This window comes from Rhipicephalus sanguineus, chromosome 6 (genome assembly GCF_013339695.2).
Source record: "Rhipicephalus sanguineus isolate Rsan-2018 chromosome 6, BIME_Rsan_1.4, whole genome shotgun sequence".
NCBI lineage: Eukaryota > Metazoa > Arthropoda > Arachnida > Ixodida > Ixodidae > Rhipicephalus > Rhipicephalus sanguineus.
Window position 1 is genome coordinate 11,018,028 of NC_051181.1, and position 27,091 is coordinate 11,045,118.

The 27,091-nt window shown below is 45.3% G+C and overlaps 1 protein-coding gene across 1 annotated transcript in view; it reads left to right on the forward strand.

Annotated features, from left to right (window-relative positions):
- The window catches only part of LOC119395595 (uncharacterized), a 319,487-nt gene extending 293,350 nt beyond the window's left edge, over positions 1-26,137 (forward strand). The window contains exons 10-12 of the mRNA XM_037662574.2: positions 7,049-7,237; positions 13,519-13,642; positions 13,740-26,137. Of these exons, the coding sequence (XP_037518502.1) occupies positions 7,049-7,237; positions 13,519-13,642; positions 13,740-13,994 (568 nt within the window). The 3' untranslated portion in view covers positions 13,995-26,137. The remainder of the gene's footprint in view (positions 1-7,048; positions 7,238-13,518; positions 13,643-13,739) is intronic.
- Positions 26,138-27,091: the final 954 nt, after the last annotated feature.

Genomic DNA, 27,091 nt, shown 5'->3' on the forward strand with positions numbered 1-27,091 from the left:
TGCTTTTAAAAGAAAAGTTATCGCTGCTGCCGAAACCATCGGCAACTGTGCCGCGGAGCGGCAGTTCGGAGTCAACGAGCGGAGCATTCGCGGTTGGCGGAAGCAGAAGGAAGCCCTCTTTGCATGCAGCGGCCAGCGAAAAAGTTTCCGCGGACCAAAAAATGGAGCATTTCCTCACGTGGAACGAGAACTCACAGACTTTGTGCGGGAGCAGCGAGCTGCACATCTCGCTGTCAACATCGAGCTGCTACAAGCGAAGGCAAGGGAGATCGCTTGAGACAAAGGCATTCAGCCGGAGGATGTCAAAGCGAGCAAGCATTGGGTGTCTCGCTTCATGCGCCGCGCTGGGTTCTCCCTACGTCGGCGTACGTCGATCTCCCAGAAGCTACCAGAGAGCTACGAAGAGCACCTCGTGGCTTTTCAAAGGTACATAATTGCGTTGCGAAAGGCAGTCCCCTTTCAGCTGGGCCAGATCGGCAACGCGGATCAGACGCCGGTCTACCTGGATATGCCCTCGGCGCTGACGGTGCATCAAAAAGGCTCCAGGCAAGTTATCGTGCGGTCGACTGGAAACGAAAAAACGCGGGTGACTAATGTTATCCTGCACGGCTGACGGTCGCAAGCTGCCACCCTACGTGGTGTTCAAACGAAAGACGCTGCCGAAGGGGGAGAAGTTCCCGAAAAATGTCGTCGTCCGCTGCCAGGACAAGGGGTGGATGGACGAATCGTTAGTCCTTGACTGGATAAAGTCCGTGTGGTGTCGACGGCCCGGAGCACTGCTGGGGCTCCCTTCGATGCTTGTGCTCGACGCGTTTCGGTGTCACCTGGCCGACTCCGTAAAGCGACTGCTGCGCGACTCCCGCACCGAGCTCGTCGTCATCCCGGGAGGGATGACATCACAGCTGCAGCCGCTTGATGTGTGCCTTAATAAGCCATTTAAGGACCATGTCAAGCGCCTGTACGTGGAGTGGATGAGGTCCGGAGAACCAGAAGTGACCCCTGCCGGACGGCTGAAACGGGCCTCGCCAGCGATGCTCTGCTCGTGGATAGTCGAGGCTTGGGCCTGCATTCCAGAGGCGCTCGTTTGCCGCGCCTTCAAAAAGTGCTCCATCTCCAACGCGCTTGATGGCACTGAGGATGATGTGCTGTGGGAGAACATTTCCGACAAGGGAGCTTCGGGAGAGAGTGCGTCCGACGACGACGATGAATGAAATGTCAATAAATGCATTTTTTCCATTTTCCTCGGACTATATTCGGGTGAAAACTTTTTTTCTCGCGTTTGCTATCCCCGAATTACACCCCGGACTATATGCGGGTCCGAGCTATATGCGGGTTTTTACGGTAATACTTTGGTGAGTTTGAGTCCGGCTGAGATAAATTTTAGTGATCCGCAGTGAGTCCAGTTGAGGAAAACTTTGGCGAGTCTGAGTCCAAGTGAGCCCCAAGGGCAAAATGTATTTCTTCAGTGAGCTCCACATTTTTGTGCCAACCTATGGCGATAACTACTCAACATCAGCGTTACTATCAGCCTTATGTCGGCTTGCATTTATACTCATATCTACCCACACATACTTCAACGCAGTAGTGTTCATACGCCAGCTCAATATTTATTGATCACAGGTGCGAGTTATGGGTGGACAAGGTGCCTTGGTCCCCACCCCACGCAACCTCTTTCGCTGGAAGTTCGTGATATAAATATCTCGTGAGTCATTGCAACCACTGATAAATCGTATTTAAAAGTACGAAATCTTATAATCGGTGCCAAGTAGAGCACCGATTATGTGAGATGTTAAAGAGCATTGACACCATGTTCGAAACAGCTAAATATACACTTCCGGACTCATGAGCCGAATCACTCAGACTATACCGAGCTGTGAGTCTGGGTGAGTCCGGCTGAGTAATATGTTGGTCAGTTTGAGTCCGAGTGAGTCCAGTTGAAAAAATATTTTAGTGAGCCTGAGTCCGAGTGAGTCCACTTGAGGAACATTTTGGTGAGTGTGAGTCCAAGTGAGCCCGAAGTACAAAATACAGTGAGTGAGTGAGCTCCACATTTTTGTGCTGACCTATGGATAGCAGTGTCACAGAAAGAAGACTGAACGTGCTTGCAAACCATCTTTAAGCTACCATTGTAATTTCGAGTGGTCATTGGAGCATACTGACGTGTACTATGTAGTTGAAGTCGTTGCTAGGTGCAACCCTGCGAGATAATTTAGACTGCGCATGTTTTCTACTACTACTAGATCATACTGTATTGCATTATTAAAGGCAAACTGCAACGAAATTTCGCGAACCTCAAAAAGCCGATTTATAGGCAGTCTAGCTGGAGATAATGCTACCTGCCAAATTTCACCTTCAAAACGCAAGTGGTTACCTAAGAAAAAAGCCCGCCAACAACGCAATTTTTGATACCGAATAGAAAAAACGCCATTACAGCTGACCGGGAATGACGCAGACCGCAGCCTGACAGACCGACCGATGCAGGTGAATCGTCTGCTCTGCGCTCCGAAGTATTCGCTTCGCGGCTGCGCCACAGCGTTTACTTTTTAGGTGGTAACGAAAAAACAATGTATGTAAACATCCACCGTGTAGGAAACACGGATACTACATGCCCATAAAGCGTTCCTCTAAGCAACGGCTGCCCGCTTCACGCCTATCATCTCGCCCTACACTGTTTTGGAGAACTTGCTGGTTCACAATAAATAATGCTGCTGGTTTACACATCGGGTATTCTCACTTCGTTGATAGACTACGGACGGTAAGACACTGTTATTTTCTATATCGATGCTCGGTTTGGCACACTCCCATGTCCACCAAAAGCGTCTCTGCATTTCTGCATGTAAACACTTGTCTGACTGTGCCCAAGACTTTTACATTAAACCTAACCGTAGCACAATTTCTTGTCTTAAAATACGTTTACGTGCTTGAATTCTTTTGAACCGCATTTCTGTGGACATTTGCTGCTTTGACTACTCGCAACTAGAAGCGAGGTGATCAGCTTTTGGAGCTTTTATTACTCGCGCGTAGATGGTGCAGCTAGTCTAGCGCTTTGTGGGACGTCGTTTTACCTGCTTTACGCTATACTAAATGTCTTTCGAATAGTGTTCGCTAGATTTTAGCGTGCGAACCACGCTAACGCAAGCATTTTACGCTATACTAAAGCTGTTTGTAATACGACTACCTCTTGTCGCTGGTGCTTCTCCAAACGCTGGTTGGGGCTTCCCGCTCTCTCTTGGGCTTGCAGTGGCTGAATATTGGAGGCGCTGAGTCAAGAATCAACATTCTTTTCAGTTTCAACAGTATGTGGGCGAAAACACACCGGTCGTACATAAAGTCATCATCCTTAAAGTGCACAGCGTAAAGTACCACGCTCTTCGATAGCTTCCATTCCTTTCGCTTCACTGCGATAACCCGCAACTATTGGAGCTTGACGTTTTTTGCAAAAGCGTGAAAGCTGGTCCCGCTCGTAAAATACGTGTTACAGCAGCCTACAGCCCCGCATTTCGTCCTACAAAAGAGTGTGTCACGCAGAGAAGGAAGGGATTTGACTGCAGGGAGTTGTGCTGGTTCTGCTTACGAGCGGCCGAGAGCTGCGATTTATGTCATTTCCGTTTGTGTCCAATTTGCTCGGGCACACCACCAGGGCTCCGCGTCGTCTGCTATCTGATAACTAGAGCACTGATTATAAATGAAGTACGCGACTGCAGGATTTTTCACTGTGATTATCATTACTTCCCCAACATATACTACGCATTCCGAGTTACTTCTGTCCAAGTCAAATTTCGTTGCAGTTGGCTTTTAAAGGGACCGACAACTGATTTTTCTCGACCCAGTTTGTTACGGCGCGACAAGAAGCTTACCCTTCGTGGCGTTTGCAGCTGCAATGGTTTATCCTAAAAACATGTAGTTATTTTATAAGCAGTATTTTTCGATCTGAAAGGCTCCAAACACGCATGAAGGCTTGCTCCAACAACGCTGAGAATTGATAGCGATGCCGCTAGTCCTTGTGAAAGGTGTCGTTCTGCTTTCGCTGGAATTACTGTAGCTATATATGCTTAACCACCTTTATTTTGAGCTTGCAAACCATTTTTGAAAATAGCAAGCTGTTACATTGAGATGATGTGGCTTTATACACCTCGGTATTTGTACAGCGTTGTGTGCGCCTGCGCCCAAGGTTGCCTGCGCCTGTGACATGGGTGGCTTGTCCCGGCATGGGATCATTACGCCAAGCGAAGGCAGCGCCACTTTATTACATACAACTAACGCAGGCCTATATGTACATTTTTATGGAGTAATATCTTTTAATATAAAGAAATGAATAATATTTCAGTACTAACAGAAAAGTCATCGAACGCATACAGCAACTAATGGTCACGTGACCGCCTTCATATGACCATTTATGATTTTGCCACCAGAGGCGCCAAAGGTCATTTTTTGCGATTTTCAATGAAGAAATAAAAATATAAATCCACCTCTCACGAGATAAACAGGGTTGGTTTGAGTCAATGCGACGGACAATCTTTCGATCAGTGCATTCAGCTCATTTCATGTTCTGAGCAGTTGTCGGTCCCTTTAAGCTCAGTAAAATTGCTTCTGACTGTTGTGGACCAAGCTACATTGATAAGTACATGTATGTGCTTGAATAGACCATTTCGTAATAGTTAGCTTGTTTTAAAAAAAAAAATTTTAATATTTAAATTATGTTTGACCATACAATCACTGGACTTTAACAACAATACCACTCGCTTCAGTGGACTGTGGGATTTTGCTGAGAAAGCATCGTGTCCCGGCATTCCGGTATCTGTTTTGTTTCTCCACGAGGCAGCAACAGTTCGTGTTTGACGACTTGCCGTAGTTAAATACGAAGCCTCGCATTACTGCAAATTTCATGGAGCGCAAATTAGATTTCGGGCAGAAAAGACCAATTATTAAACCCTGTATTTTATCAACCGTCCATGAACTAGGGTCCTCACGATTCTCCATAAAGCACAACCACAGGCCCGTCACCACGCAGCAAAGCCCTAGGCTGTTCTGAAAGTATGAACGCCATCCGAATAGTCCTTCTGGATAGAAGGACTAACAGAGTGCATAGAAATTCTCCAAAAACTGTGCTTCAAGTACTTTAACTGAAGCATCAGGAAATGTCATTCATTCACAAATATGAGGTAGATTCTGGGAAAATGCTAGGTGGCCTGAGATCGCGATTCCAAAGAAACTTAGGGCTGTCTGCAGAAAAACGACCAGCAGTAACATAATTTCATCGTTTCATCCCCAGTGCAGGGTAGCCTACCGGGCTCAGCCTTTCTTTCATCCTTATTCTCTCTTGGGGTATTCTAAGTACAGATGCATGTATTTGTGCATATGTCGATTTTGTTAAACATGTAGTACAGCTGATCAACTTAGAGACAAATGTTTGTGTTTAAAAATGTTTGCTTGATAACTGCTCCAAAAGGTTGTTACGCTGCTCCAAAGCAAGATTTTAGCTGCTCCAGAAGCTGCGCAGAAGCAGCTTTGGTCGATCAGATCGCTGCACATGGGCACAATGAGGCAGGTCATTTTCAAAAGAGCTTTCATGGGCACACTCAAAGAATGTGGCATATTTCAACTCTCAACCAGCCATGAGGCTGTCTTTCTTCTTTGGAGAGAGCATAGCGTGTTATATATTCTTCTGTCGACGTTTGAGGGATGAAAGCATGTGTGCTCACTCCACATGCATGAAAGGGAAACCCAGCAGTGTTAGAACACCATGTAACAAATAACATGAAAAAGCACAATAGCCAGGCAGGTTCATCCTGCGTGTTTAGAAAGCGCATGATTTAGAGTGCTGGGTGCAAGAGAAGCAAAGAAAACAACGCAGTGCCTCTGAACAAACCAGGTAGGAACAAAATGATGTTGAGCCGCACAGCGTCTTTTCTGCCGTGGATGTTCCCATCCTGTGCACATTGTGCAATGTTCAAGCCTTTCAAGGTTGCTGCAAAGATCTTATCGTTTCCGCATTGCATACTTCGCACCTATTTCCCACTGATTTCTGCCTGCAACAGTGTTTTGAAAACACTAATCTAACTGCAAGGGAGAAGGGAAAAAACAGACAAGCCAACATTGCTTTTTTTAATCATTTTGAACCTTTCATGGCCAGAAAAGATTGCACACATGGTATTTGCTATAAATCACTCAGCCCCTCATGGCAGTGGCCAGCATTCGTGCCAGGGTTATGCTTTCTCTTTTCCATGCTGTTATGTTGATTCTGTAGTGTTTATGGCAGTGTGGGATGGATGTTTTGTAATTATATGCTAGTGCTTTGAAATCATTTGTGCATAGAAAAGTTGCGAATGCTACGATCTGGCTATGAGGCAGGTAATTACAACCACCTAAAATTCCATCTATTAATATACCAAGGTGAGTGGCCACTCCTAACAGTAGCATTGTGTTTATGTCTCCATTATTCACCAAGAAGCAATCTATGAAGACACTTCATGGCACAGTAAATTATGCCTGCACTAAAAGCATGGTAGCTCATCGTAATGTTTTAATTTTGAGAATCTTAATAGTGGGTAAGCCAGTATAACAAATGAGTGGGGCCATTGTGAGTATAAGTTAACGGTGTTGATATAATGGTTCTTGTGAAAAAGAAAGTATTAAATATCGGGGCCCCTGCTCTCTTTTGGTTTGACAGTAAGCTCTTGACAAACAGAACCTAAGGGGACCAGTAAATTATGTTCTTTGTTACAGGAGTTTCATTTACTGATGAGAAATGAGCAGGGATGCAGAATCAAATATAGACTCGATCATATTAGAGGCATTTAAGAGAGTCTTCTGCACTTAGTTCAGCCACTGGTCGTAACTCTCATCGTGCTCACAAGTACAGTGGAAATGCAGTGATACCAGTGCCTGCCAAATTGTTTCTTGTGGCCATTTTGCAGCGGTGCTTCAATGCATTGCCAAAGGTAAATTTGCTCATTTGTTCAAGCTTACAAAACTACGATAGATATCTTAAGTTGCCAAGGCATCGACTGCGCATGGCACTTACAGGGATGGCTGCTGCTTTGTGCAGGTACAACTCCACAGGCCACAACCCAATCAACTACGACCACTATCCACTTCAGTATTCTGCAGCTGAGGTGGAGCACGGCTACTGGACCGACCCATACTTTGATTGCGGAGGCCTGCATACCGACTGGGTCATGGTGTATGCATCGCCATTTTTTGGCTGGGACAGCCTTCACGACCGCATTGAGTTCAAGTAAGTGGGGACACCTTCTCTGGACATTGTGTGAAAAGCACCCCAGTACATTTTAGCTAGAATGTAATGTTTTCGCGCATGTAATTCATAAGCCAGCAAATGAACTGAGGTGCATTTGACTCCTGCATAAAGGCACGACAGCCGTCAACATGATGTCAGGGGTGCAGTCACGGTAATGCTATTTTAATCTTTCTGTTCCGTGATGTAAACAAAAAAAGTGTGGTAGCCTCACGGGGCTGTGTAGAGGGCAGAGAATAGGGCTACAGTCAAACCTCGTTACAACGAACACCACATTAACGAACATTTCAGAATAACAAACTTTTAAGAAATCCCATGCTGACTGCTTATAGTTTCAATGTAAAAATATTTCACTACTACGAACTTCAGAATAACGAACATTTCAGAATAACAATCGTTATTTAATTCCCGTGTCATCTTAACAACAGCTACTATGAACTTATATCCCGAAATGCGAGGATTCTTAGATTTCAGTGTATCGGTCATGGCAGTCGGAGCTGTAAGCTAGCAGATGACGCAGCGCAAAGAGCGGACGCCCTCCCGCAAGAACCTGAGATGGCGCGCGCAGGAGGAGAAGGACGCGGGCGGAGAACTCTTTTTTTTTTTCCCTCCGTTGCGGAGGCGACGACGCATCAGGTTTTGGAGTGCCGGGGAACATGGGCTCGGAAAAGCTGAGACGGTGCGGGAGAAGAAAAAAAGAAGTACAAATTGCCACCGCTTTTCTTTTTTCCTGCATCACGTTTTACTTGCTTTCTTTATCAGTTGTTCGCGTGCTGTCACCTGTATCAGTCTTCTGCATATTTTAAATGCGAAGCATTTCTTAGCGAACCTCAGGCACTTTGGGCGTTTCTATCTATCTATCTATCTATCTATCTGTCTATCTATCTATCTATCTATCTATCTATCTATCCGTCCGTCCGTCCGTCCGTCCGTCCGTCCGTCCGTCCGTCCATCCATCCATCCATCCATCCATCCATCCATCCATCCATCACCTACCTACCTACCTACCTACCTTCCTTCCCTCCCTCCCTCCCTCCCTCCCTCCTTCCTTCCTTCCTTCGTTCGTTCGTTCGTGCGTGCACTTATTTTTGAGCATCTGTGCATTACACAGATTATAAACAGCGTACCATTAACACAAACTTATTATTTGTTGTGCAATGGGGCCCTTTCAGGCGCACAAACTTTAAAAATAATTTTGTCACGCTGAAAAAAAGAAGTTTTATGGTTCGCGTTTCGATCGCTTGGGCAGATTAAAATTTTGCAGCGATCACGCTATAAGTGTCAAGCGTGATGTGTTGCGTTTACGTAATTTATCGCGCGTTCTGAGCATGAGCCTGGGATGTTACCGTGATATTGTGAGGGGAAGATTTATTTCGATATCGCAGGTTAGTGCTGCCGCGCGTCAGCTGCAGCGGTTACCTGTCTTGTGTTGTACGTTATGTGGTCTGCGTTTCTGTGGCTGTCAGCCTATGGTGTCATTTACCGCTGTGTTGCTGCTTGTGTACATGCTACCAGTTTCACGTTTAATTCGCGCATGTAAATTAATCCGCGCCTCTGTGCTAAGCGAATGTGCCTTGCGCTTTTTAGTCATGCACGTATAGTGCACGATGTCTGTGCTCGTGCAGGAAGCTCTTCCACTATAGCAAGGGGCCCTTATGTGCTCGATGAAATTTCGTAATTAGGAAGCATAGAGCGCGAAGAAGTTGAGCAGAAAAATGATTTTGTAAAGTGAACCAACAGGATGTCCGCTATCAGACTAGCCGAACGAGGTATTGTTTTCATTTAACACGCGCCTACTGGGGGCCCTGCACCTGCTCTGACGAAAGCCTTAGATGCCTCAGCAAACGCGAAAATTGACTGCCGGCGTCCGCGGCGTCGGCGTTCCGCGTCGGCGTTCCGCGTCGGCGGCGTCAACACGAGGGATGTCAAAGATCACGTAATGACGTGACCATACGACCAAAGATTGTGACGTCGTCATGACGTCGAATAACGTGACTTCACGCGATGACGTCAGCACATGACCAGATGTGGTGTAGAAAGATTGCAGTGCCTCCGATCTTGGAGGCAGTGCAAAACAATGTTAGGTCACAAAGCTCGCGGGGGGGGGGGGGGTGGCGTGAGGAACAATACATCAACTGAAGAAAAGGAAGACGGCTTTCGCCTTCTAGTGGTCTTAGGCAAATGCATAAGGGACCCTGCGGGTTTTTTTGTTTTTCTCTCTTATTAGTGAGTGTTAGAGCAGGGGACTCCAAGCCGCTTCCTTATTCACCCTCTTACGTTCCCCTGTACTCTCAGCCGCACCCATGGACTATACAAAGGAACGTAAGGGGCTTACGTACGCAAGGCACTTTGGGGTCCCGGCACTAAAATTCTCTAAGAGGGAATTTTAGGGCTCGAGATCCCCAAGCCGCATGTGTACGCCCGGTTTTGCGCTTTTGTGGCCTTAATACAATTACGTGCGCTGGTATCTCTGTTTCTTTTAAAAGCAGAGCTGTTTAAGCTTGGAGAATCCCCGTTAGTGGCGAATTGTCATCATCATGAACCGGCACGCAATCCGTGCACTTCTTTATCTTCTGCTTTGCTGCCAGAACACGTGCACAGACTTTTCTGGCATGGTATGCAATGATTCTCACGTAACACTTGTCACGTGACATGTTCCAAAAATCACACCTGTTATATATGCTCGTCGCAGAGTCACATCACGCATTACCAATTTTGGTGTATATAAATCTGGCGGAACGGCCGCCAGTGCACCATGAGCGTGGCACGTAAGTCTTCTTATACATGACACGTGTGTCATGATTTTTGTATTAACTCCCGTTATTTATGCTCGTCACACAGTCATGTCGCACAATACCAATTTGGTGTATATCAAGCTAGTGATACGTCCGCCAGCGCACCATGAGCGTGGCACGTAAGTCGTGCTGTCTGTCTATCTACCTATCTAGCCGCCTTCGAATTTGTGCTCTCCTGGCCGTTTCGTTCATAGGGTGTATACCCATGAAATCATGACATGCGTGTCATGATTTTCATAATAGCTCCTGTTATTTATGTTTTCCATACACTGTTGTGGCATGTAAATCATGCTGTACATGACATGCATGCCATGATTTTCATGTTATGACCAGTCATTTAAGTTTGTGATACAGTCACATTATGCTATACCAATATTGGTATACACCCCATGAACGAAACGGCCAGGAGAGCACAAATTCGTAGGCGGCTGGATAGGTAGATAGACAGACAGATACGCCCAAAGTCGCAGAAGTTCGCTATGAAATGCTTCACATTTTAAAAAAAAAGCAAGATAGATGCAAACCCACAGGTCTTCATAGCTCGAAAAGTCACCAATGATCACTATACTCCCTCATGCGAATTCTGAGCGCAGCTTTGTGTTGAGGCAATGCGAACTGTGTTTGAATTTCTGGCTATCCGCATTGGAACATTCGTTACATATTGCCACAGAAACTGCCAGTCCTGGAGTGCTACGCACGCCACTCTGTGCATTGCAGGCGTCATCGACATCGCCGTCACGGCAAGCGAGACAGTAGCAGCGCACCCGCCAGCCCTGCATGCGCACGAGCTCCGACCAAAGGGCGAGCCCGCATGACGGAGGAAGAAAGCGATGTTAGAGGCCAGCGGCTCGTGATATCGACACAATCCACGTTCGCTGTCTTTCGTCCTCGTTCGCTCTATCGGTTACGCCGACTATGCCAACGGCGATGCCGGACAACGCAGAAACAGACGCCTAAGAGCTGCGCTCTAAAAGCACAGCGTGTATCGTAGAACGTCGTGGACTCGAATCGGCGTGCACAACTCAGTTTCACGATGATTTGGACACGTCTAATTCACTTCATATTCTTCATTAAATTTGTATAACAATGTTCTTGCACAATTTCGCTTTCGCAATTTGTTTAGGAGCGCTAGATTTCACAAATGAACAGCGCGTACATAGCCTCAGCCGTGCGCCCGTCGCGCGGAATTGCTATATATGGCGGACGCCACCGGAGCGGAGGCGTGGCGGTGACGTGAACAGCGTCATCGCCGCGCCGCGACGTCACTGCCCTGCCCATTCGCCAGACTCTCCCCATCGACGGCTCCGATCCAATATATGCCGCGCTGCCATCTGGCAGTACTGTTGTACACTACATAAATAGTACAGCCATCTAATGGCACTGCCGTACACTACACTCCACATCTTCATCCAGTTTGCTAACCGCTGCCTTGCTGCGGCTGCATGCAACATCTGAGCCCTTTTCCTTCTGCTCATTACTTAAAAGACTGCTCTCATTTACAAAATGCACAACCCCTTTGCTCAACTCAAGCACAGCAGTGGAAATTGGGCACACTAACTCCATTCGATAAAACCTCTGTGGGCCTTCTTTCATCCGGTCTAATGCACCCTGTGGCCAATCGCAGTTTGCGCTCTAGTACCTGCTTTTCTCTGGCACACACTACTTGGGCTTCGGCACCTTTTGCCTCGAGTTTGGCTCTACACTCATTTAGAATGCGTTCCTTCTCTCGCTCAGTCAAGTCTAGATCTTGTTAAGCTTTTGCTCCCGAATGGCCCTTAATGTCTTGTCCCAATTCACCTCCGCAATTACCGAGAATCGGTGACTGGGCCAGATTTGATCCTGTCTGGCTCACCAGTGTTGTAACAAATCTTGGAGGCGCTGATGTTTTCGGGAGATGGAATGAAACAAAGACATGTGGAACGGCAGAGCAGACCAGCACATTTATCAAACTCAAAACTGGAGCAAACAATAAAAAACATACAAGAAGCAGTATCAATCACTTTGTCCAAGAATAAACCAAACGAACCACAAGTCCTTGCAATGTTTGCCTCGCAGTTGTGGATACTATCGAGCATCCTTACTGTGTGGCCAACTGGCTCTCTTCGTCCTGTTGTAAGGCGCATTGTAAGGAACAAAAATGAAAATGGAAGGATTTGTGAACACGGGTGCATCTTGTTTACAGATTGTTTACAATGGATTTTAGATAACATGTCTTGTTTAACAGTGTGCTAAAATAGCATAATGGATTACAAACACGCCCAAGCCTACGCTCTGCAAAGTTGTAAACAACGGTACACACACACACTCGGGGCACGTCAGCTGGAGCAAGTAGGGTTTGTTGGATTTAAAGGGCCAAGTGGCAATTACTTGTCTGTGCAGAAAACATGAATGGATTTGAGATTGTGCTCACCAAAAGCCAGCTGACGAGCCCACTTTTCAAATTAACCGAAAAACTATCAAATACCTCAGAAATAATGACTCTTGTACCATAGGCTTAAGTACATTTTTGAAGGGACCATATAGCGCATCCAACTCAACTGAATTTCCAAATTACTAACTAGGTTTTACTGCACTTTGGCCGAGGAATTGTAAGAATTCATGTAACCCCAAAATTAATGCCAGCCATGACCATAGCATCAAGGTTTTACTGGTGGAGAAGCACACCACTTTCACTCGCTTTCGGCAGGCAGCTGGTCCGATGCACTGGCACACAACCATTGGACTCTGCTGTCTCGCTCTGCGCCTCATGAATGGCTTCACTTAAAGTAGCAAAATGATGACCACACTCAAATTACTGGGTAAATCGAGAAAGGAATCTCCGACAGCTACCAGGGCATTTCATTTCTCTCCAACACACGTCTGTGAGGGCCTCCCAGGTCCAGACGATATGGACAGACGGTCACGTGCAGCCGTCACAAGCTGCCAGTAAGCAGGCAAGTTGCAAGGATCGGTCATGTAAATAATGAAAGCAACCACCTGTGAGATTATTTACCAGGACAATAAACCAGTGCCATTTTGTATGTAAAAGCACTTCGTGCAAGGCCGTCAAAATACAACTATGCTCATGACTAGGGACGCTAGATGGTTTAGCGTGATTGCATTATGGCACACGCCTGAAGAAAAGTCTTTCTGTGTCAAAATTAGAAAGAATTACCACGTCTTGTACTCCTGTTTTTCTTTGTGTTTTTTATTTTTCAGAAAACTTGGTTAAAGTTGGGTTTAGCTCAACGACAGCTTCGTTGATTCGAGACAATAAAACCTATAGGTGCCTGCCGGAGAATGTAAATATTGTTACATGGAGGCACACAGGTGTATTTACACTACGCCCAAGCGTAAGACAAGGTGGTGGAGAGCGCACATCTTCTTTGGTGCCTCTCTTGGTTCTTCAGTGTGGAATATAGTCTTATAACAATATCTTGGTTAGATGAGGTGTCAACTGAATTGTCTAAAGTGCTTTGCACAATGCAGGGGTGTGGTGGCTGTGACCATGATGCTGTCGGAGCTGGACGTCAACCAGTGCCCTGACTATGACCCATACACTGAAGAGAACATCTTCCAGGACACTCACAAGTGCGACCGCCATTCCTCTAGGGTGAGCTTCGTATCTGTCATTGGCACTGATAAAAAGGATAGCTTGTCTCTGCAGTGCAGATGGAAAGGGATTAACCATGCTTTCTACCTGTGCGCAGTGCGTGCCAATCTTGGGCCGTGGCTTTGACTCGGGCGGCTACAAGTGCGAGTGCCTGCAGGGTTTTGAATACCCTTACAACGATCCCATCACTTATTTCGATGGCCAGATAGTCGAGGCCGAGTTCGAGAAGGTCATCGAGGACAACCCTAGCAAGTACGACACGCTCAAGTGCCGCATTGCAGGGGCGTCTGCAGCGCTCTCGAGTGTAGTGCTGATCACAGTGGCTGTGGCACTGTTGCGTGCTCTTTTGTGAGTGCTGCCTTGGATCTCAACTGTGAGAGGAACAGATGTCGAGAGCACCGAGATTGTGGTGGTCTTGAGTGAACTGTCTTTGGCTTAGGAAAATGATGCGACTGAACATTACTCTTGGTTGTGTAAAGAAGGTGTGCTTCAGAGTGCAAAGGAGCACATTGTGCTAGCTGGCTAAATATTTTCTTACAGAGGCTGCCTGCTTTGGGAAGGCCAGAGTTCATATAGTCTGCGTAGCATAATACAGTGAAACCTCGTTAATACATGGCATATCTACACACTATACAGTAGTATGCACTGACCGCAAAGTACAAGTTTGCATCTCGTTGCATGCGCTGACACCACTAAGAAATATTACCTAAGGTTCCCCACTACACTGCCTTCTCTTTTTGTCAAAGTTCAGATCCCGGCTCTCGTACGGCAGTTCTATCGAGCGACTGTCCGACCCTGCGTGGTGGCGACACCAAGGAGCAATTGGTAACTATCAGATGGACACCCCTATTGGTCTTCTGCGATACACCATGATCTGCTTCTGTGCGAAAAATGTTCACTGAAATGCACTACCGCCGTGTGGAGCCCATAGTAACTGGCGAGCTGCATGCAGTGCCTGGACATGGCTATACCGTATGCATGGTGCTTCTTCGTACCGCTTGGCTCCAGGCTATGCATGGGTGAAACGACGAGCTTCCTGCAAGCGGCAAACTCTCCACGATGCTCTAGGGGTCTTGCACGAAAAGGCTGCAGCATACACTGTGTGCTGCTGCTTAATGAAATTGTGAAGTACACTTGCAATAGTGCTACACTTGGTTTACTGTACACAGGTGAGTGATAGTGCAGTGAGGTTTCCCAGTGCATTTGAAAATGATTCCCTAATAAAGGCTTGTGGTACGCTTAGAATAGTGCTATGCCACATGCACAAACGAGCAGTGAGCTGAATATGATTATTGTGACATGGTGGTCTGCCATACAGGCGCTCTCGTCGGCGGCCTCGCCTTCTTTCTTTTCGGATGCTTATCCGTAAAGGCACCACCGCAGTCGTGTGGAAGTCGGAACCATTGATCCACCAGTCCCTGCTGTCACCGAAGACCACTTGCGGCACACTGTGACGTCAGTGACACGAGGGGTGCAGTGATCTTTTATGCCACAAAAACTTATCGCGGTACACGCTGACCGATAGGCTTAACTCTTTCGTTACCGTGAGAAAATGGTTATTTTTCGTATGTCTCGCGAAGGAAGCTTTTTCCACTTAGAAATATAAACATTGCAGCATACCAAATTATGCATAATGAAATGGTCTTTCCAAAAAAAAAACTAAGCTGTAAAGCAACAAAAATGTTGCGGAATGTATAAAAATTGGAAAATCTGCAATTTTTTGTTGCCAGCTGACAAACAAAGCAATAAAAAACACTTTATGTGCAAAAATGCTCAGAACAAAGAAAATTTGGAATATACAATTTCAAGATAAATTACCCAGGTATTCATACTCTAAAAAATAATAAATGTTCTGCACAATGTTTCTATTAAAATAGACAAAAAAAAATCCAAACCCAGGTGCTGCTTCACTGCTCGTGCAATGTGGTGAAGCATTTCCTGGTTTTTCGTGACACAGGTGCACTCGAGCACTTTTCGCGTAAAATCTTTGTTTTTTGCTGGTGTTCCAGTACAGATGGATGCCAGCGATGTGAATGACACCTATATAAATCAGATGTGCAATAAACTTCACCAGTTCGTCTGGCATCACCTCTTTCCATGAGCCACCTCCCTCCGCATAGGTTGGCATTTCAAAATATGCATCCAAGCATATATATTCGTATTATTGCAGATAATATTGAGAAAAAAAGAAGAACGAGATCACGCGCAGTCCTAAAATGTCTCGCACCGCTCTGTAGTGCGGGGCCGAGATCTGCTAGGGAGGCCTTCTTGTCGTGAGGAGAAACTTTGCATCCGGCGCCAGCACATCGCGCCCCAGCGACGTTTAGCCCTCGCATGTAACCAGAGTAGCTATAACATTGTGCACAAACGTCGGCAGCTAAGCACGTGTGGCAGAGGAGACCACTTGAAACCGTAAATGAAACCAACTCCTGAACGTCTGTGGATGTCCCAGGCTGACGCAAAACATCGTAGCCATAGGAGCTTGAAGCTGAGGTGCTGTCATCTTCGGACTCGAAGCTCGTCGTCACTAAATTTACGTGAAGTTGCAAGAATGTTTCGAGCGGCGTGCGTTTCTCGTGGCACAGGCACGCACCCATGCGTGCATGACGACAACGCCATAAGAGCGACTAGTGACACGGGATGCGGCCCTGTGTCTGATATAACAATAGAAGCGAAACCGAAGCTGGAAACTGGCTGAAAAGGCCACGTCCACACAGTATACATTCGGCGGACCTTCGGAAATAATTTTTGGTATAATAAACCATCCTAGACTACAAACAACAGCTCTCTAGTGAATAGCTCGCATAATTTTCAGGCAATTATTACCGCTCATCACTGTCAGATTGCGAAGCTGACACCATAATTTAATATTTTACTTGCAAAAGTTCTATTGATTACAGAACTTTGATGTTACTGAAGAATAACCCCGAGCGGCACATTTCTCTCAAGTTCGTCAGCCAAGCACATTTCCCCAACAACACACGCACATTGGTTCGCCCAAGGGTCTGTCAAAAATCACTATGTTGCCAAAACGGGCAAATTCAAACTGATTCTGAAAGTTCAGTGGCTGGACTAACTAGTAGGAGGTGCTAGGTGCATGAGAAACAGATTCAACATGCCAAAATAGACTATTTAAATCATCGATCACCGGTGATCGATTTGAATAGGCATAACGAAAGAGTTAAGACGGGCCAATACGGTCAGCAAATACATTACGTTCTATGTGACTCGGGCATTCGTCGCAACTAGTACATTTAAAGCAGGTACATACTAACGAGGTTTTACTGTTGAAGCACAGCAGGAGCAAAAGGTAACTTTTCTTGAGTTCATGCTGTGCACTTAAGCTTCAGTGCTAGCAGCTTTGGCTACAGCCATTCTCCTAACCAGAGAGGCTTCACTCTAGAAGCTGCTGCAGCAGAGCAGTTGGGTGAGGACATGCTGTGGAGCACATTGTCAGCAGATGAGCGAGTGAATTAAGGAAAGAACATAAATTGGAGACAGCTTGTCATGCACGTTGCAGAAGAGTGTGAGCATCTCAGTTTCAGCTTTCTTACACACTCGGAACATCCTCTGGGCTCAAGAGCTGTCAATCCAGGAAGAGTGGCACATTAGGCTCCAGGAAGGAGCATAAGGCGCAGTGGCTGCCACATTCAAATATATTCGACTGCGTAGAGTGCAGTGCTGATCCTCGTGAGTGTGTCACTTGTCAGCATCAGATGTTAGAACCATTGTGCTGTAGCAAAGGGGTGTTCTGCGAGTGACCGCTCACCCGAGGAGTGTTTCGAAGCCTCTTCAGACGAAAGAAACAAAAGGTGGAGTTAAAGGTATTGGTCTTCATGGGAACAGTACAAACAGTGGCCTGGCGTGTTCACTTTGCGATTGCGAAAGGGCAGTTTATGTCTAGAGCTGGGAACGAAGGCAAAATAGCTTAAGACACATCTGTTGCCTTGTGTAGATAAAGAGGCTTGAAAACAGACCGTCCACTTGCAATTTTCTGTGTATGCTTTGTTTGTTTTGGCTTAGGCAAACTCTAAGCTTTTATAGATTGTGGATGTTGTAGTTATTCTTTGTTTGCATATTGCATCCACATTGCATCACGTGTGTTGTACCATGACGTTGTTGTTCTAGAGCTTGACAGTTACTCTTGTGATGTATGTTTTTAAACAGAAAAAGCAGCCGCCATTGTTACACGGTCAGTCTGTGTTTGTCGGTTTTTCTGTACACCATAACCTCACGTGTAAATTAGGTCTCAAATGTTGAAAGGCATTTGTGACAGATTTATCCCATTGCCACATATCACCTGCCCTACTGTACCTCTTATTCATAGCAAGTGCCTTTGAATGAAATCCATATTGAGTACCAGTGAGGCTGTTTGCAATATACATTCATTGAGTGGTTTCTATTGACCATGTCTCCCTAGCCGTCCATTTTTAGTTTTTACCTGGTGCGAAAGCCCTACATCACATGCATTTTTTTGCAAGCTCGTTTTGCAAGACACACAAATAATTTCTTGTGTGTCTGGTAATTATGACTCTTTACCTTACATTCTATGCGTATTATCAAACCAGCTGCTGATGCACATATGGCCTCGCTCCACCACCTGGGCACTCTTTTTTTCAGTGCACTTGAGTGGGAGTCTTCCAAGGTTTGGTGTATGCCTCGCACTGTAGTGTTGTGCATAGTTCAGCCACGGCCGCTACATAAAAAAAACAGGTGCGGCCTGCCGCGTGGCGCCGGAACGGCGTCTGGGGCCTAGTTCTCCTTGCGCCCGCTCTGGTGCCACCACACTGGTACAGGTGTTCATGTAGAAGCACCGCGACAGTCGCGTTTGTACGCGCGACACTTACTCCAATCAGGCCGTAGATAACGCGTTTTATATGCACATTACAGGTTGAATATTGAAGTCGTTATTAGAAGTGCCGATTACCCCACATATGTGAACAGTTTGCCCTAGGAGTACGAATGTTTTGTAGAGTGGGCCTCAATACTCTCCATGAATGCTGCCCGTTTGACTTGCCTGAAATGAATAGTGCCACTGAATCACTGATACCGTTAATGGGCAGGCAGTCGCTGGGCAGATTGCAAGGGCTGACATATCGGCCCACGGAAACGCACCACGAAAGCATGCACAATTTTATTGTCGGTCCTTTTAGTGCACCAACAAACGACGGGTGCGGTCCAAAGACCGAGTTAGAGCCAAGAGTTGACAACACAAACAAAATGTATTCTCATATAAGGCAGCACAAGCATCACACAAACTTGCACACTCGGCAGGTATCAATTACAACTCACAGCATCACTTGGTGTTTAAAACAAGGTGAACAAACTTACCGTGTTACAAGTGCACTCTCATTCATTCGAAAGTATCCAAGAATACGTAAGGCCTTGAATATTCACCATACGTGTGCAGCCCACAATTCTTTGAACGTTTCTCGAATATTTCTCTTCCAGGAAACAGCTCGATCACTGTCATTCGGCGACACTCTTCAAAACAGTGCTCCCACGGCGTCATCACTCGATTTTTCAGGATCGACTGACCGCACTACACGACTCACTCGAACAACATAACTCTTTGCCGACTTCACCATCCTGTCCTACCCTCCGTCGTCTCTCGTTTGGATCCTTCCCATTTTCGCGAACATTCCAAGTGATTGTTCGGCACGTAGCACAGCAACAGCTATGGGAAAGGGATTCGTCTCGCCGGTTCGTCTGCGGAAACGGTCGGTTCCACTTTGATTTCTTGAATTCTCCCAATCTGCGCGGGCGTTAGGCTGTCACGACGGCGTCTTCGGTGGAGAGGGTGAGGGAACACCCTGGGCACCTTTTGATGAATGTTGTTTTTCGTTGCGAGTGACCGTTGGAGGGAACAATCGGGCGGTGACTTATGGTGTCGTCAGGATGCGGCGGTGCGCGTCTGTTTAAGCGCTCGTTTGTGACAAAAATAAGTGCTCTGTTACGAATATTATGCTTCCCGACACTGTAGATCACATGGGAATACGTGGTACTTCACGGTAGCGTCTTTTCACGCGTTCGAGTTGCACAGCTACACACAACAGCTTCGCGGCATCACACCGCTAGAAAAAAAGACGTCTGCCACACACGCGCGCACCAAAAAACCGTACTCAGGCGCTGGAAACATGAGGCAAGCTGCCCACACGTGCAGTCACACACAAGAAAGACACGAGAAAGCACACGAAAAAGCACACGGACACGCATAAATCCTGAGGCGACCACACAGTAACACGAACCGGCGTCTGCCTTGGGTACTGTACTAGTGGCGCCCTCACCCAAAACAGCTGCCGCTACTGTCAACTCAGCCGACCCGCATTTGCCCATTGACGGCGACGCGACGCAGGAGGCCGCACATGTTTTTTTTTAGGGGTGTGCGAATATCAAATTTTTCGAATACGAATCGAATATGAATATCCACCTTTGAATATCGAATCGAATATAAAAAAAAAATGCCTCCACATTAACAATATTTTATTTAGCATGTAGCTATTTGAAAAAAAAAAACATTAACAGCCTGACTGGCAACACAACATACACTGCTATCTCCAGAACACAATGTCCAGGCTAGCACAATGCACATCACAACGCAAGCAAATATCACGGCACAATGAAAGTAATGACTAGATGTTATCATGAAGAAATATGAGTTGCTCCACATGATCAGGCAGCAGGCGCTCCCTTCTAACAGACCCCCCCCCCCCCCCGTCCCCCTGCCACTGAAAAGGCACGCTCGCTTGGAACAGAATAGGGAGTGACATGGGGCAAAGCTTTGCCAGACTGGGGTATCTGAAGGTGCCTACAGTCCGCCACCAGTCACATGGGTCACTGTCTTTCTTCAGAAGTGGTCCCGCATAGTGAACGAGTGGTAGTGCGGCACGTTACGGCCGCATAATATTGAAAATGTACGGTTACATGATCGCCAACAGCGCTGCACATCGGAGATGCACCAGCAATAAATCATACGTATTGGGGCGCTCGTCGCAGGCAGATATCGTGCCTCCCTGTACTTACGATGTTTATCGCTCCTCTCGGCAACGTTTTTAGCTATATGAATGCAGCAGAAATGTGGAAGACGAGTTATTTTATGCATGATAATCGAATCGCATATTCGAATTTTTCGAATATTCGAAACGTTTCGAATACACGATTTTCGAATCGAATACGAATATTTCGAATGTAATATTCGACGAATATTCGAAACTTATTCGCACACCCCTAGTTTTTTTATGTAGCGGCCGTGGTTCAGCTTTGGGACATGTCAATCATTATTCTGCCTGGAAGAACGGGAGCATTGCCACCAACATTTAACTATGAGACAGCAGCAAAATGTGATTACCATGTGGTATTGAACTGAGCTGTTGTTTTACCTTCTTATGATCGGTCTTCCTTTTTCTTGGTCAAGATCATTGTCACAAAGTGAAGTTAGTTGCTCTTGCACTTGTAAAAAACTGCACCGCACAGAAGTGTTCAGGTTTTCTCCACTTTTGAGGATAACTTTTCTGCAGTGGCAAAAGGACTTTCATTGCGTCTCTCTCAAGGGTGCCTGCCCCATTACCAAACTTAGTCAAAGGAAACAAACAACACACTGTGTTTACAATGCTCCTGCACTTTGTTCTGCTAAATTAGTTATGCATAACCAGCTAACCCAAACTGCCACTGCACATCTCCAAAGCACGGAATGAAAGCTTCCAATTCAGTAATGCGTATCAACTCGGCAAAGATGAGGCTACATCATGAGACTTTGTCTTAGTAAGCTACAAAACCTTAATAATAAATGCTGGGATTTTACATCCTATACCACGATATTATTATGAGAGGTGCCATAGTGCGGGTCTCTCCCCAGATTTCTGGGTAGCACCTCATTTCAACCACCTGGGGTTCTTAAACGTGCACCTAGATCTAAGTACACGGTAGTTCTTTGCATTTTGCCCGCATTTAAACGCGGCTGAGAATGGAACAGGCACCCTCGAGCTTGGCTACCACGATGGGTAAGCTAAGCTGTAAAATCTCGGAGATGCTTTATTGTAGCGCTTAATGCTCTTGAATTCAATAAAGCATTCTGTCAGAGGGTTATGAGGTGGCCCAGCATTCAGTTAATGCTAAAATTGTACATTGAGGCCTTCCAATTTCTTTATTTCAGTCTTTCATTGCTGTAAGCTAAGTTGAGTGATGGAAGCAGGGGCATACTTGACATTTTGGATCAGGCAGGCATCACACCCAGAGCAGGCATTTTCATCAACAAACATTCGTCTGTGTTTGAAGCATTCACATAGCAAAAGCGTCTTGCCCATGGCATCGATCGCAAAGGTGCTTGTGATTGTTTCCCACAGCAATCTTTTTCAAGATTGGAGCCAGACTTGATTCAAATCCTTTGTTCCTGGATGTCTTTGAGACGAAATGCGCCAAATCATTAAAACATGTAGTTGTAAAACCACATTTCGCGAGACAGCACTTGGCTGCACGGCTGTCTGCGCACTGATACACAAGGCATGCAGGGGTCGAAATGTGTGATCCGGCCACTTCGCTGTTGAGAGTCCCCAGACTTCTGGGTAGCACCTCATATTGTCTCCCTAGCGCAATTCTGTTCATACTTTGCTCGTGTGCAAGAAATATGTGATATGTGCTTTTTTTAGATGCGCATCATTTTTTTCTTTTAGTATGGCAGAGGTGTAGTTTGCCTGTCTAGCTTGATGTATATTCATATTAGTGTCCCAGTGCAAAATAAATACGAACAAGTAAGGACACAGGACTACCACTGACTGCTTTGTTTTATTGTGAAAACGCGCCCTCAAATGGGGCACTTGGGATGTGGGGTTACTGCGAGAATTTACAGTGTCCAGTGACAAAACTTCGTGAGTGAAAATCACAACCTTGTGTATTGCCTCAGCATGCAGACAGCCTGAAGCCAAGACGAGACAGCCATTTGGCCACCCGCCGCATAGAATGTGGCTGCCTCCGGATTTTTAAGAAATGCGGATTTTGCGCAGATGCAAAGATGGGATTGCACACGAGGTGTTTAAAGCCTTCACAATGAATTGTAAGGGTACGGCATGTGTTTGCACACCTTGGATAAATCTAACACGGGAGGCTTTGTGGCTATTCTTATTTAACTCGACAAGTTTTGTCACTGCATGCATGCAAGTTCGGATAATTTCCCCTCTCTCCCTTAGTGTCTGTACAGGGTGCTTTGTCCTTAATTGTCCACGTTAGGTAACTTATGGCCATGTACGTATGTACCCAGGGGCTCACATTCAGGTGCTGCCCGTTAATAAGACCTCCCTGCATTCCTGATGACACCAGGTAACAAAATCGGCAAGATAAGCTGGTCAGGCCATACCACTTTCACTCGGTGCATCGCACTTGTGCAAGGACGTAGTTTAGGTGCGAATCTACTCCAGCCACACTGCTTGAATAATTCTGAAACATTGTCTACTCTTGTGCACTCGTGGTGGTGTTTATGCTGTCTGGCTTTTTTTTTTTTTTTTTCCCTGTCTTGCTTTCACTTGGGAATACTTTGTGTTGGGTAGCACTCTTTGGCTTGGAGACATAGTGACTGAATGTGACAAGAATGGAATGGTTTGTAGACAATAATATGTCCCATTTGGCAGTGTTTTGTAGGTCCTCAAGCACATTGTGCAGCCAAGGTTGATATCACCTGAAGAAGCATTCTCTGCTTAGCTCTAAAGTCACACCCAATGTCTGCATTAGGTGTCACTTTGCACACAGGATTGTAATTCTGGCCTCATGCATTCAGTCCATTTCTATTTAAAATTGTGAAAATAATTGTGCTGCTGTTACTTGGTTTTGGTCATTGATTGACAAAGGGTCTCAATCTTTGCCACATTATCCACAGACTGTAGCTCTATTTTCTTCTTACATTTGGAGATGCAACGGATGTTATGCTGACAGCAGTTTCTGCAGTGGCTGTAAATATTTGCACAGTTTAGCTTGTTCCCTTACTCTCTCATGATCCTTCAGATATGTTATTCTCTATATTCTCTAAACATTGAAATACCACTTGAATAAACGTCGGTTAAACAAACTTTTTTAAATCCCCCGTGGAAGCATCCCATGTAATGTTGAAGGAAGAGAATTTTGAAGACTCATTTCTTTGTGTGACACAACCTTAAAGGGACCGACAACCAATTTTTCTCCACCCAGTTTTTATGGCGCAATAGAAAGCTCACCCTTTGTAGTGTTTGTAGCTGCAGCAGTTAAGCCTAAAAGCGCGTGGTTATCTCATTAGCAGTATTTTTCAATCTCAAAAATCCCTCAACTGTACGTACGCGTCCTCCAGCAACACTGTGAAGCGATAGCGATAGCTCTCCTCGCATTATGCTCAAGGTCTTTCTTTCACAGGAGTGGGTGAAATTGTGGTTAACCACCTTCATGTTGACATTTTCAACCGTTTTGGAATATAAGAAGCAGGTAGAGTAAGTTTTCCAGACGCTCGTCGTCACGTGAGATCTCTTTACTGCCTCGCGAGTGAGGCGCTCGTGGCCTCCACGATTAGTACCGGGAACACATCGCCCGAGGTAATCTCGGAGGCCGTGAGGCACTCTTTGTACTTTTCCAACACGTCGGCAGGTGCCGCTAGGCCCTCGGCTAACAACTTTTATGCTGCCACTCACGAGCGTCGGGTCATACGTCAAATCGAAGGCGGCGCCACTGTTCTGCTCAGTGCTAACGAATGCATATCTGCACGTGTTACATTTGCAAAGATTATAATGAAAAGTGTGCTGTATTTCAACACTAATATATAGACACAATTAATAGCGTACACCAGTAAAAGGTCACGTGATAGGTACATGTGCACTAGTACGGAAAGCCGAGCTAGTTGGTACGAATTCATAGTGCAATAGCGCAAAAAACACAGGGACACAGGCAAGAGAGACGATTTAATTTTTTGCTGCCAGAGACATCAAAAGTAATTTTGAGTAAAGAAATAAAAATATAAAACCACGTTTAGTGAGAAAAACAAGGTTTGTTTCAGACAATACAATAGACAATCCTTCTATCAGTGGGGTTATCTCAGTTCGTGTTCTGAGCGGTTGTCGGTCCCTTTAATGAAAACCAGCCAACAATAAAGCCAAGGAAAGTATAGGAGACTGTAATTGTACTGCTTTAAGCGTGTTGTAGTGATTGTAATATAGAGGTGAAGGAAGTAAAGGGGACCGAACCTGCAACCTTGGAATCTGAAGGTTGCAGGTTCGGTCCCTGCCGGTGGCACGTTATTTTCTTCACAACTATATTACAATTACTACAACACGCTTAAAGAAGTATAATTAACGTGCAAATGAGCAAGTTAATTCACATGCAAATTAGCAATACTAAGTAGGCTGAAATTTCATTTGAACAGCTGATGTTTCCTGTGATCTACAACATAGCTGTTTGAATTCAGTGAACTTTCACTTAAAACAAACTTTTTCCTGGGGTCCCTTCAAGTTCTTTCAAGTGAACTTTCAAAACTATGCATTTTGGTTGGCATTCATGCCTATTCATATGCTATCCATAAGCTTTCATGCATGTTGCTGCAGGGGCTTTGGTTTTATCTAGTAGTGTACATGAAGATTCTATTGAATGGCATACCTTGATGAGATGAGACTGAAATTGAAACGGTCTTTGTTTCCCTTGAAACTGTGATTTATTGTTGAATCTGTTCATGTTGCTTCAGATGGCTTTATACCAGTATTGGTTTTATGCGTTAGACGGGACTTCACTGCATTGCTTGTTTTTGACCATTCCACGATCTGTCTTTGATCTTCTGATACGGGCACTGCGTGCAAGAGAAAAGAATGTGCCTTTGCTATGACAAGTCTTCAATATTCCATTTTTGTACATGAAGGTAGCACCATTGTTCTTGATGCTAGTGTATTGTTTGAAGCACCATCTATGGCCAGGCTACACAGTCACGTCAGACAAAACTTTACCATTAAGCAAGAGATGCACTTAGCTTTTTTTAAACCCAATGGAATCTTGTTGGATGCAGCTGTTGATACTGCAGTTTTGCACCTCAGACTGCTTGCAAAATAGCAAGACGCTTTATGTATCAGATTTTGCTTGCCTTGCAGACTATACAATTTTCTACTGTGAGGTTGTGTGCCTTTTTCGTTAGGCTGTCTTAGTGTATTGTATAATATACTGTGTCTATTGTAAGTGAGGTGTTCAACTACTATTGTCATGGAATTGCTCAATTGTGTGAGTGCCCAACAGCTTGCCAAGCACTGTGCATACTTGAGAAGTTGAAGGAGTTGAATCTTTTTCAGCACATGCAAATGGACCGCACTTCAGAAATCACAAAAGAAACCCTAGGGCACCTGTGGTTGGCATTGGATATTCACGTATCAAATATGCCCGTAATTTGGGTGCGTCATTCTTTTTTGATGTGTTATGGTAACTTTGATAATGCCAACTTTTCCTGTTTGTATGTAAACTTGCCTGTCCATTTGCTTCATACAGAGGAATAAATGACTTTAAATGGGCTTTGAGTTGGATATTTTGGCTTATACGGAAACATGGTTGAATACCGTTCATGATGTAATCCAAACAAATGGTTACAAACCTGGGTATTTGAACAGAGATAGTAAAAAAGGGGTGGGGTTGCTTTGTACATAAAAACGCTCTGCGATATGAAGTGATGGCTGAACACTGCAATTTCTTCTAACTACGAACTCCTTTTAGTCAGATGTAAAAACTTCATGACCGGTGTCGTCTATAGGCCTCCTTCTAGATCACTCGTTGAATTTTTTCGTCAGTTTGAAATACTGCTCGATTCTCTATCGTCCCTTAGCATACCTGTTGTAACCCTAGGCGATTTCAACATTGATTTACTAAAATCTGGAAATGCATCAGTTAATGAATTTGTTGACCTTCTACCTATGCGTGGTTTTTCAAACAAAATTACCCTGCCTTCTCGCGTCAACGCATCTAGTGAACTTTGGTTGATCTTTGTCTGACTAAGCTTGACAAAAGTGCTGTAAAAGCAAGAGTGCTTGTCAGTGCAGTGAGCGATCATTGTTTTGCTTCATTCCCTAGTACTCTTCACCGCATGTTGCACCAGAGCACTCAAGCAAAGCTACGCGGATGATAAGTAAGCATGCAGTAGATAACTGTCGGAATCACATTGCATTGGTAACTTGGAATAAAATTTTAAATGGTAAAACTGCGATCCGAATCTTATAAAATAATTTTCTTCAGAAAATTATTTAAATTTAAGAATATTCATGTGGTACAAGTTTGAAAGTTCAAAAAAGGCGAGGAAACCTTGGATTACCCACTAACATGTTAAAGGAATCAAGGTGAGAGATAACCTCTTTGGCGATTTCCTGAATTGCAGAGACACCGAAATGCTTAAGAATTATAAAAAAGTCAGAAATAAATTAAATGCTGACATAAAACATCGGGTGTTGATTAATACGCCAAGAAATCTACCAATAT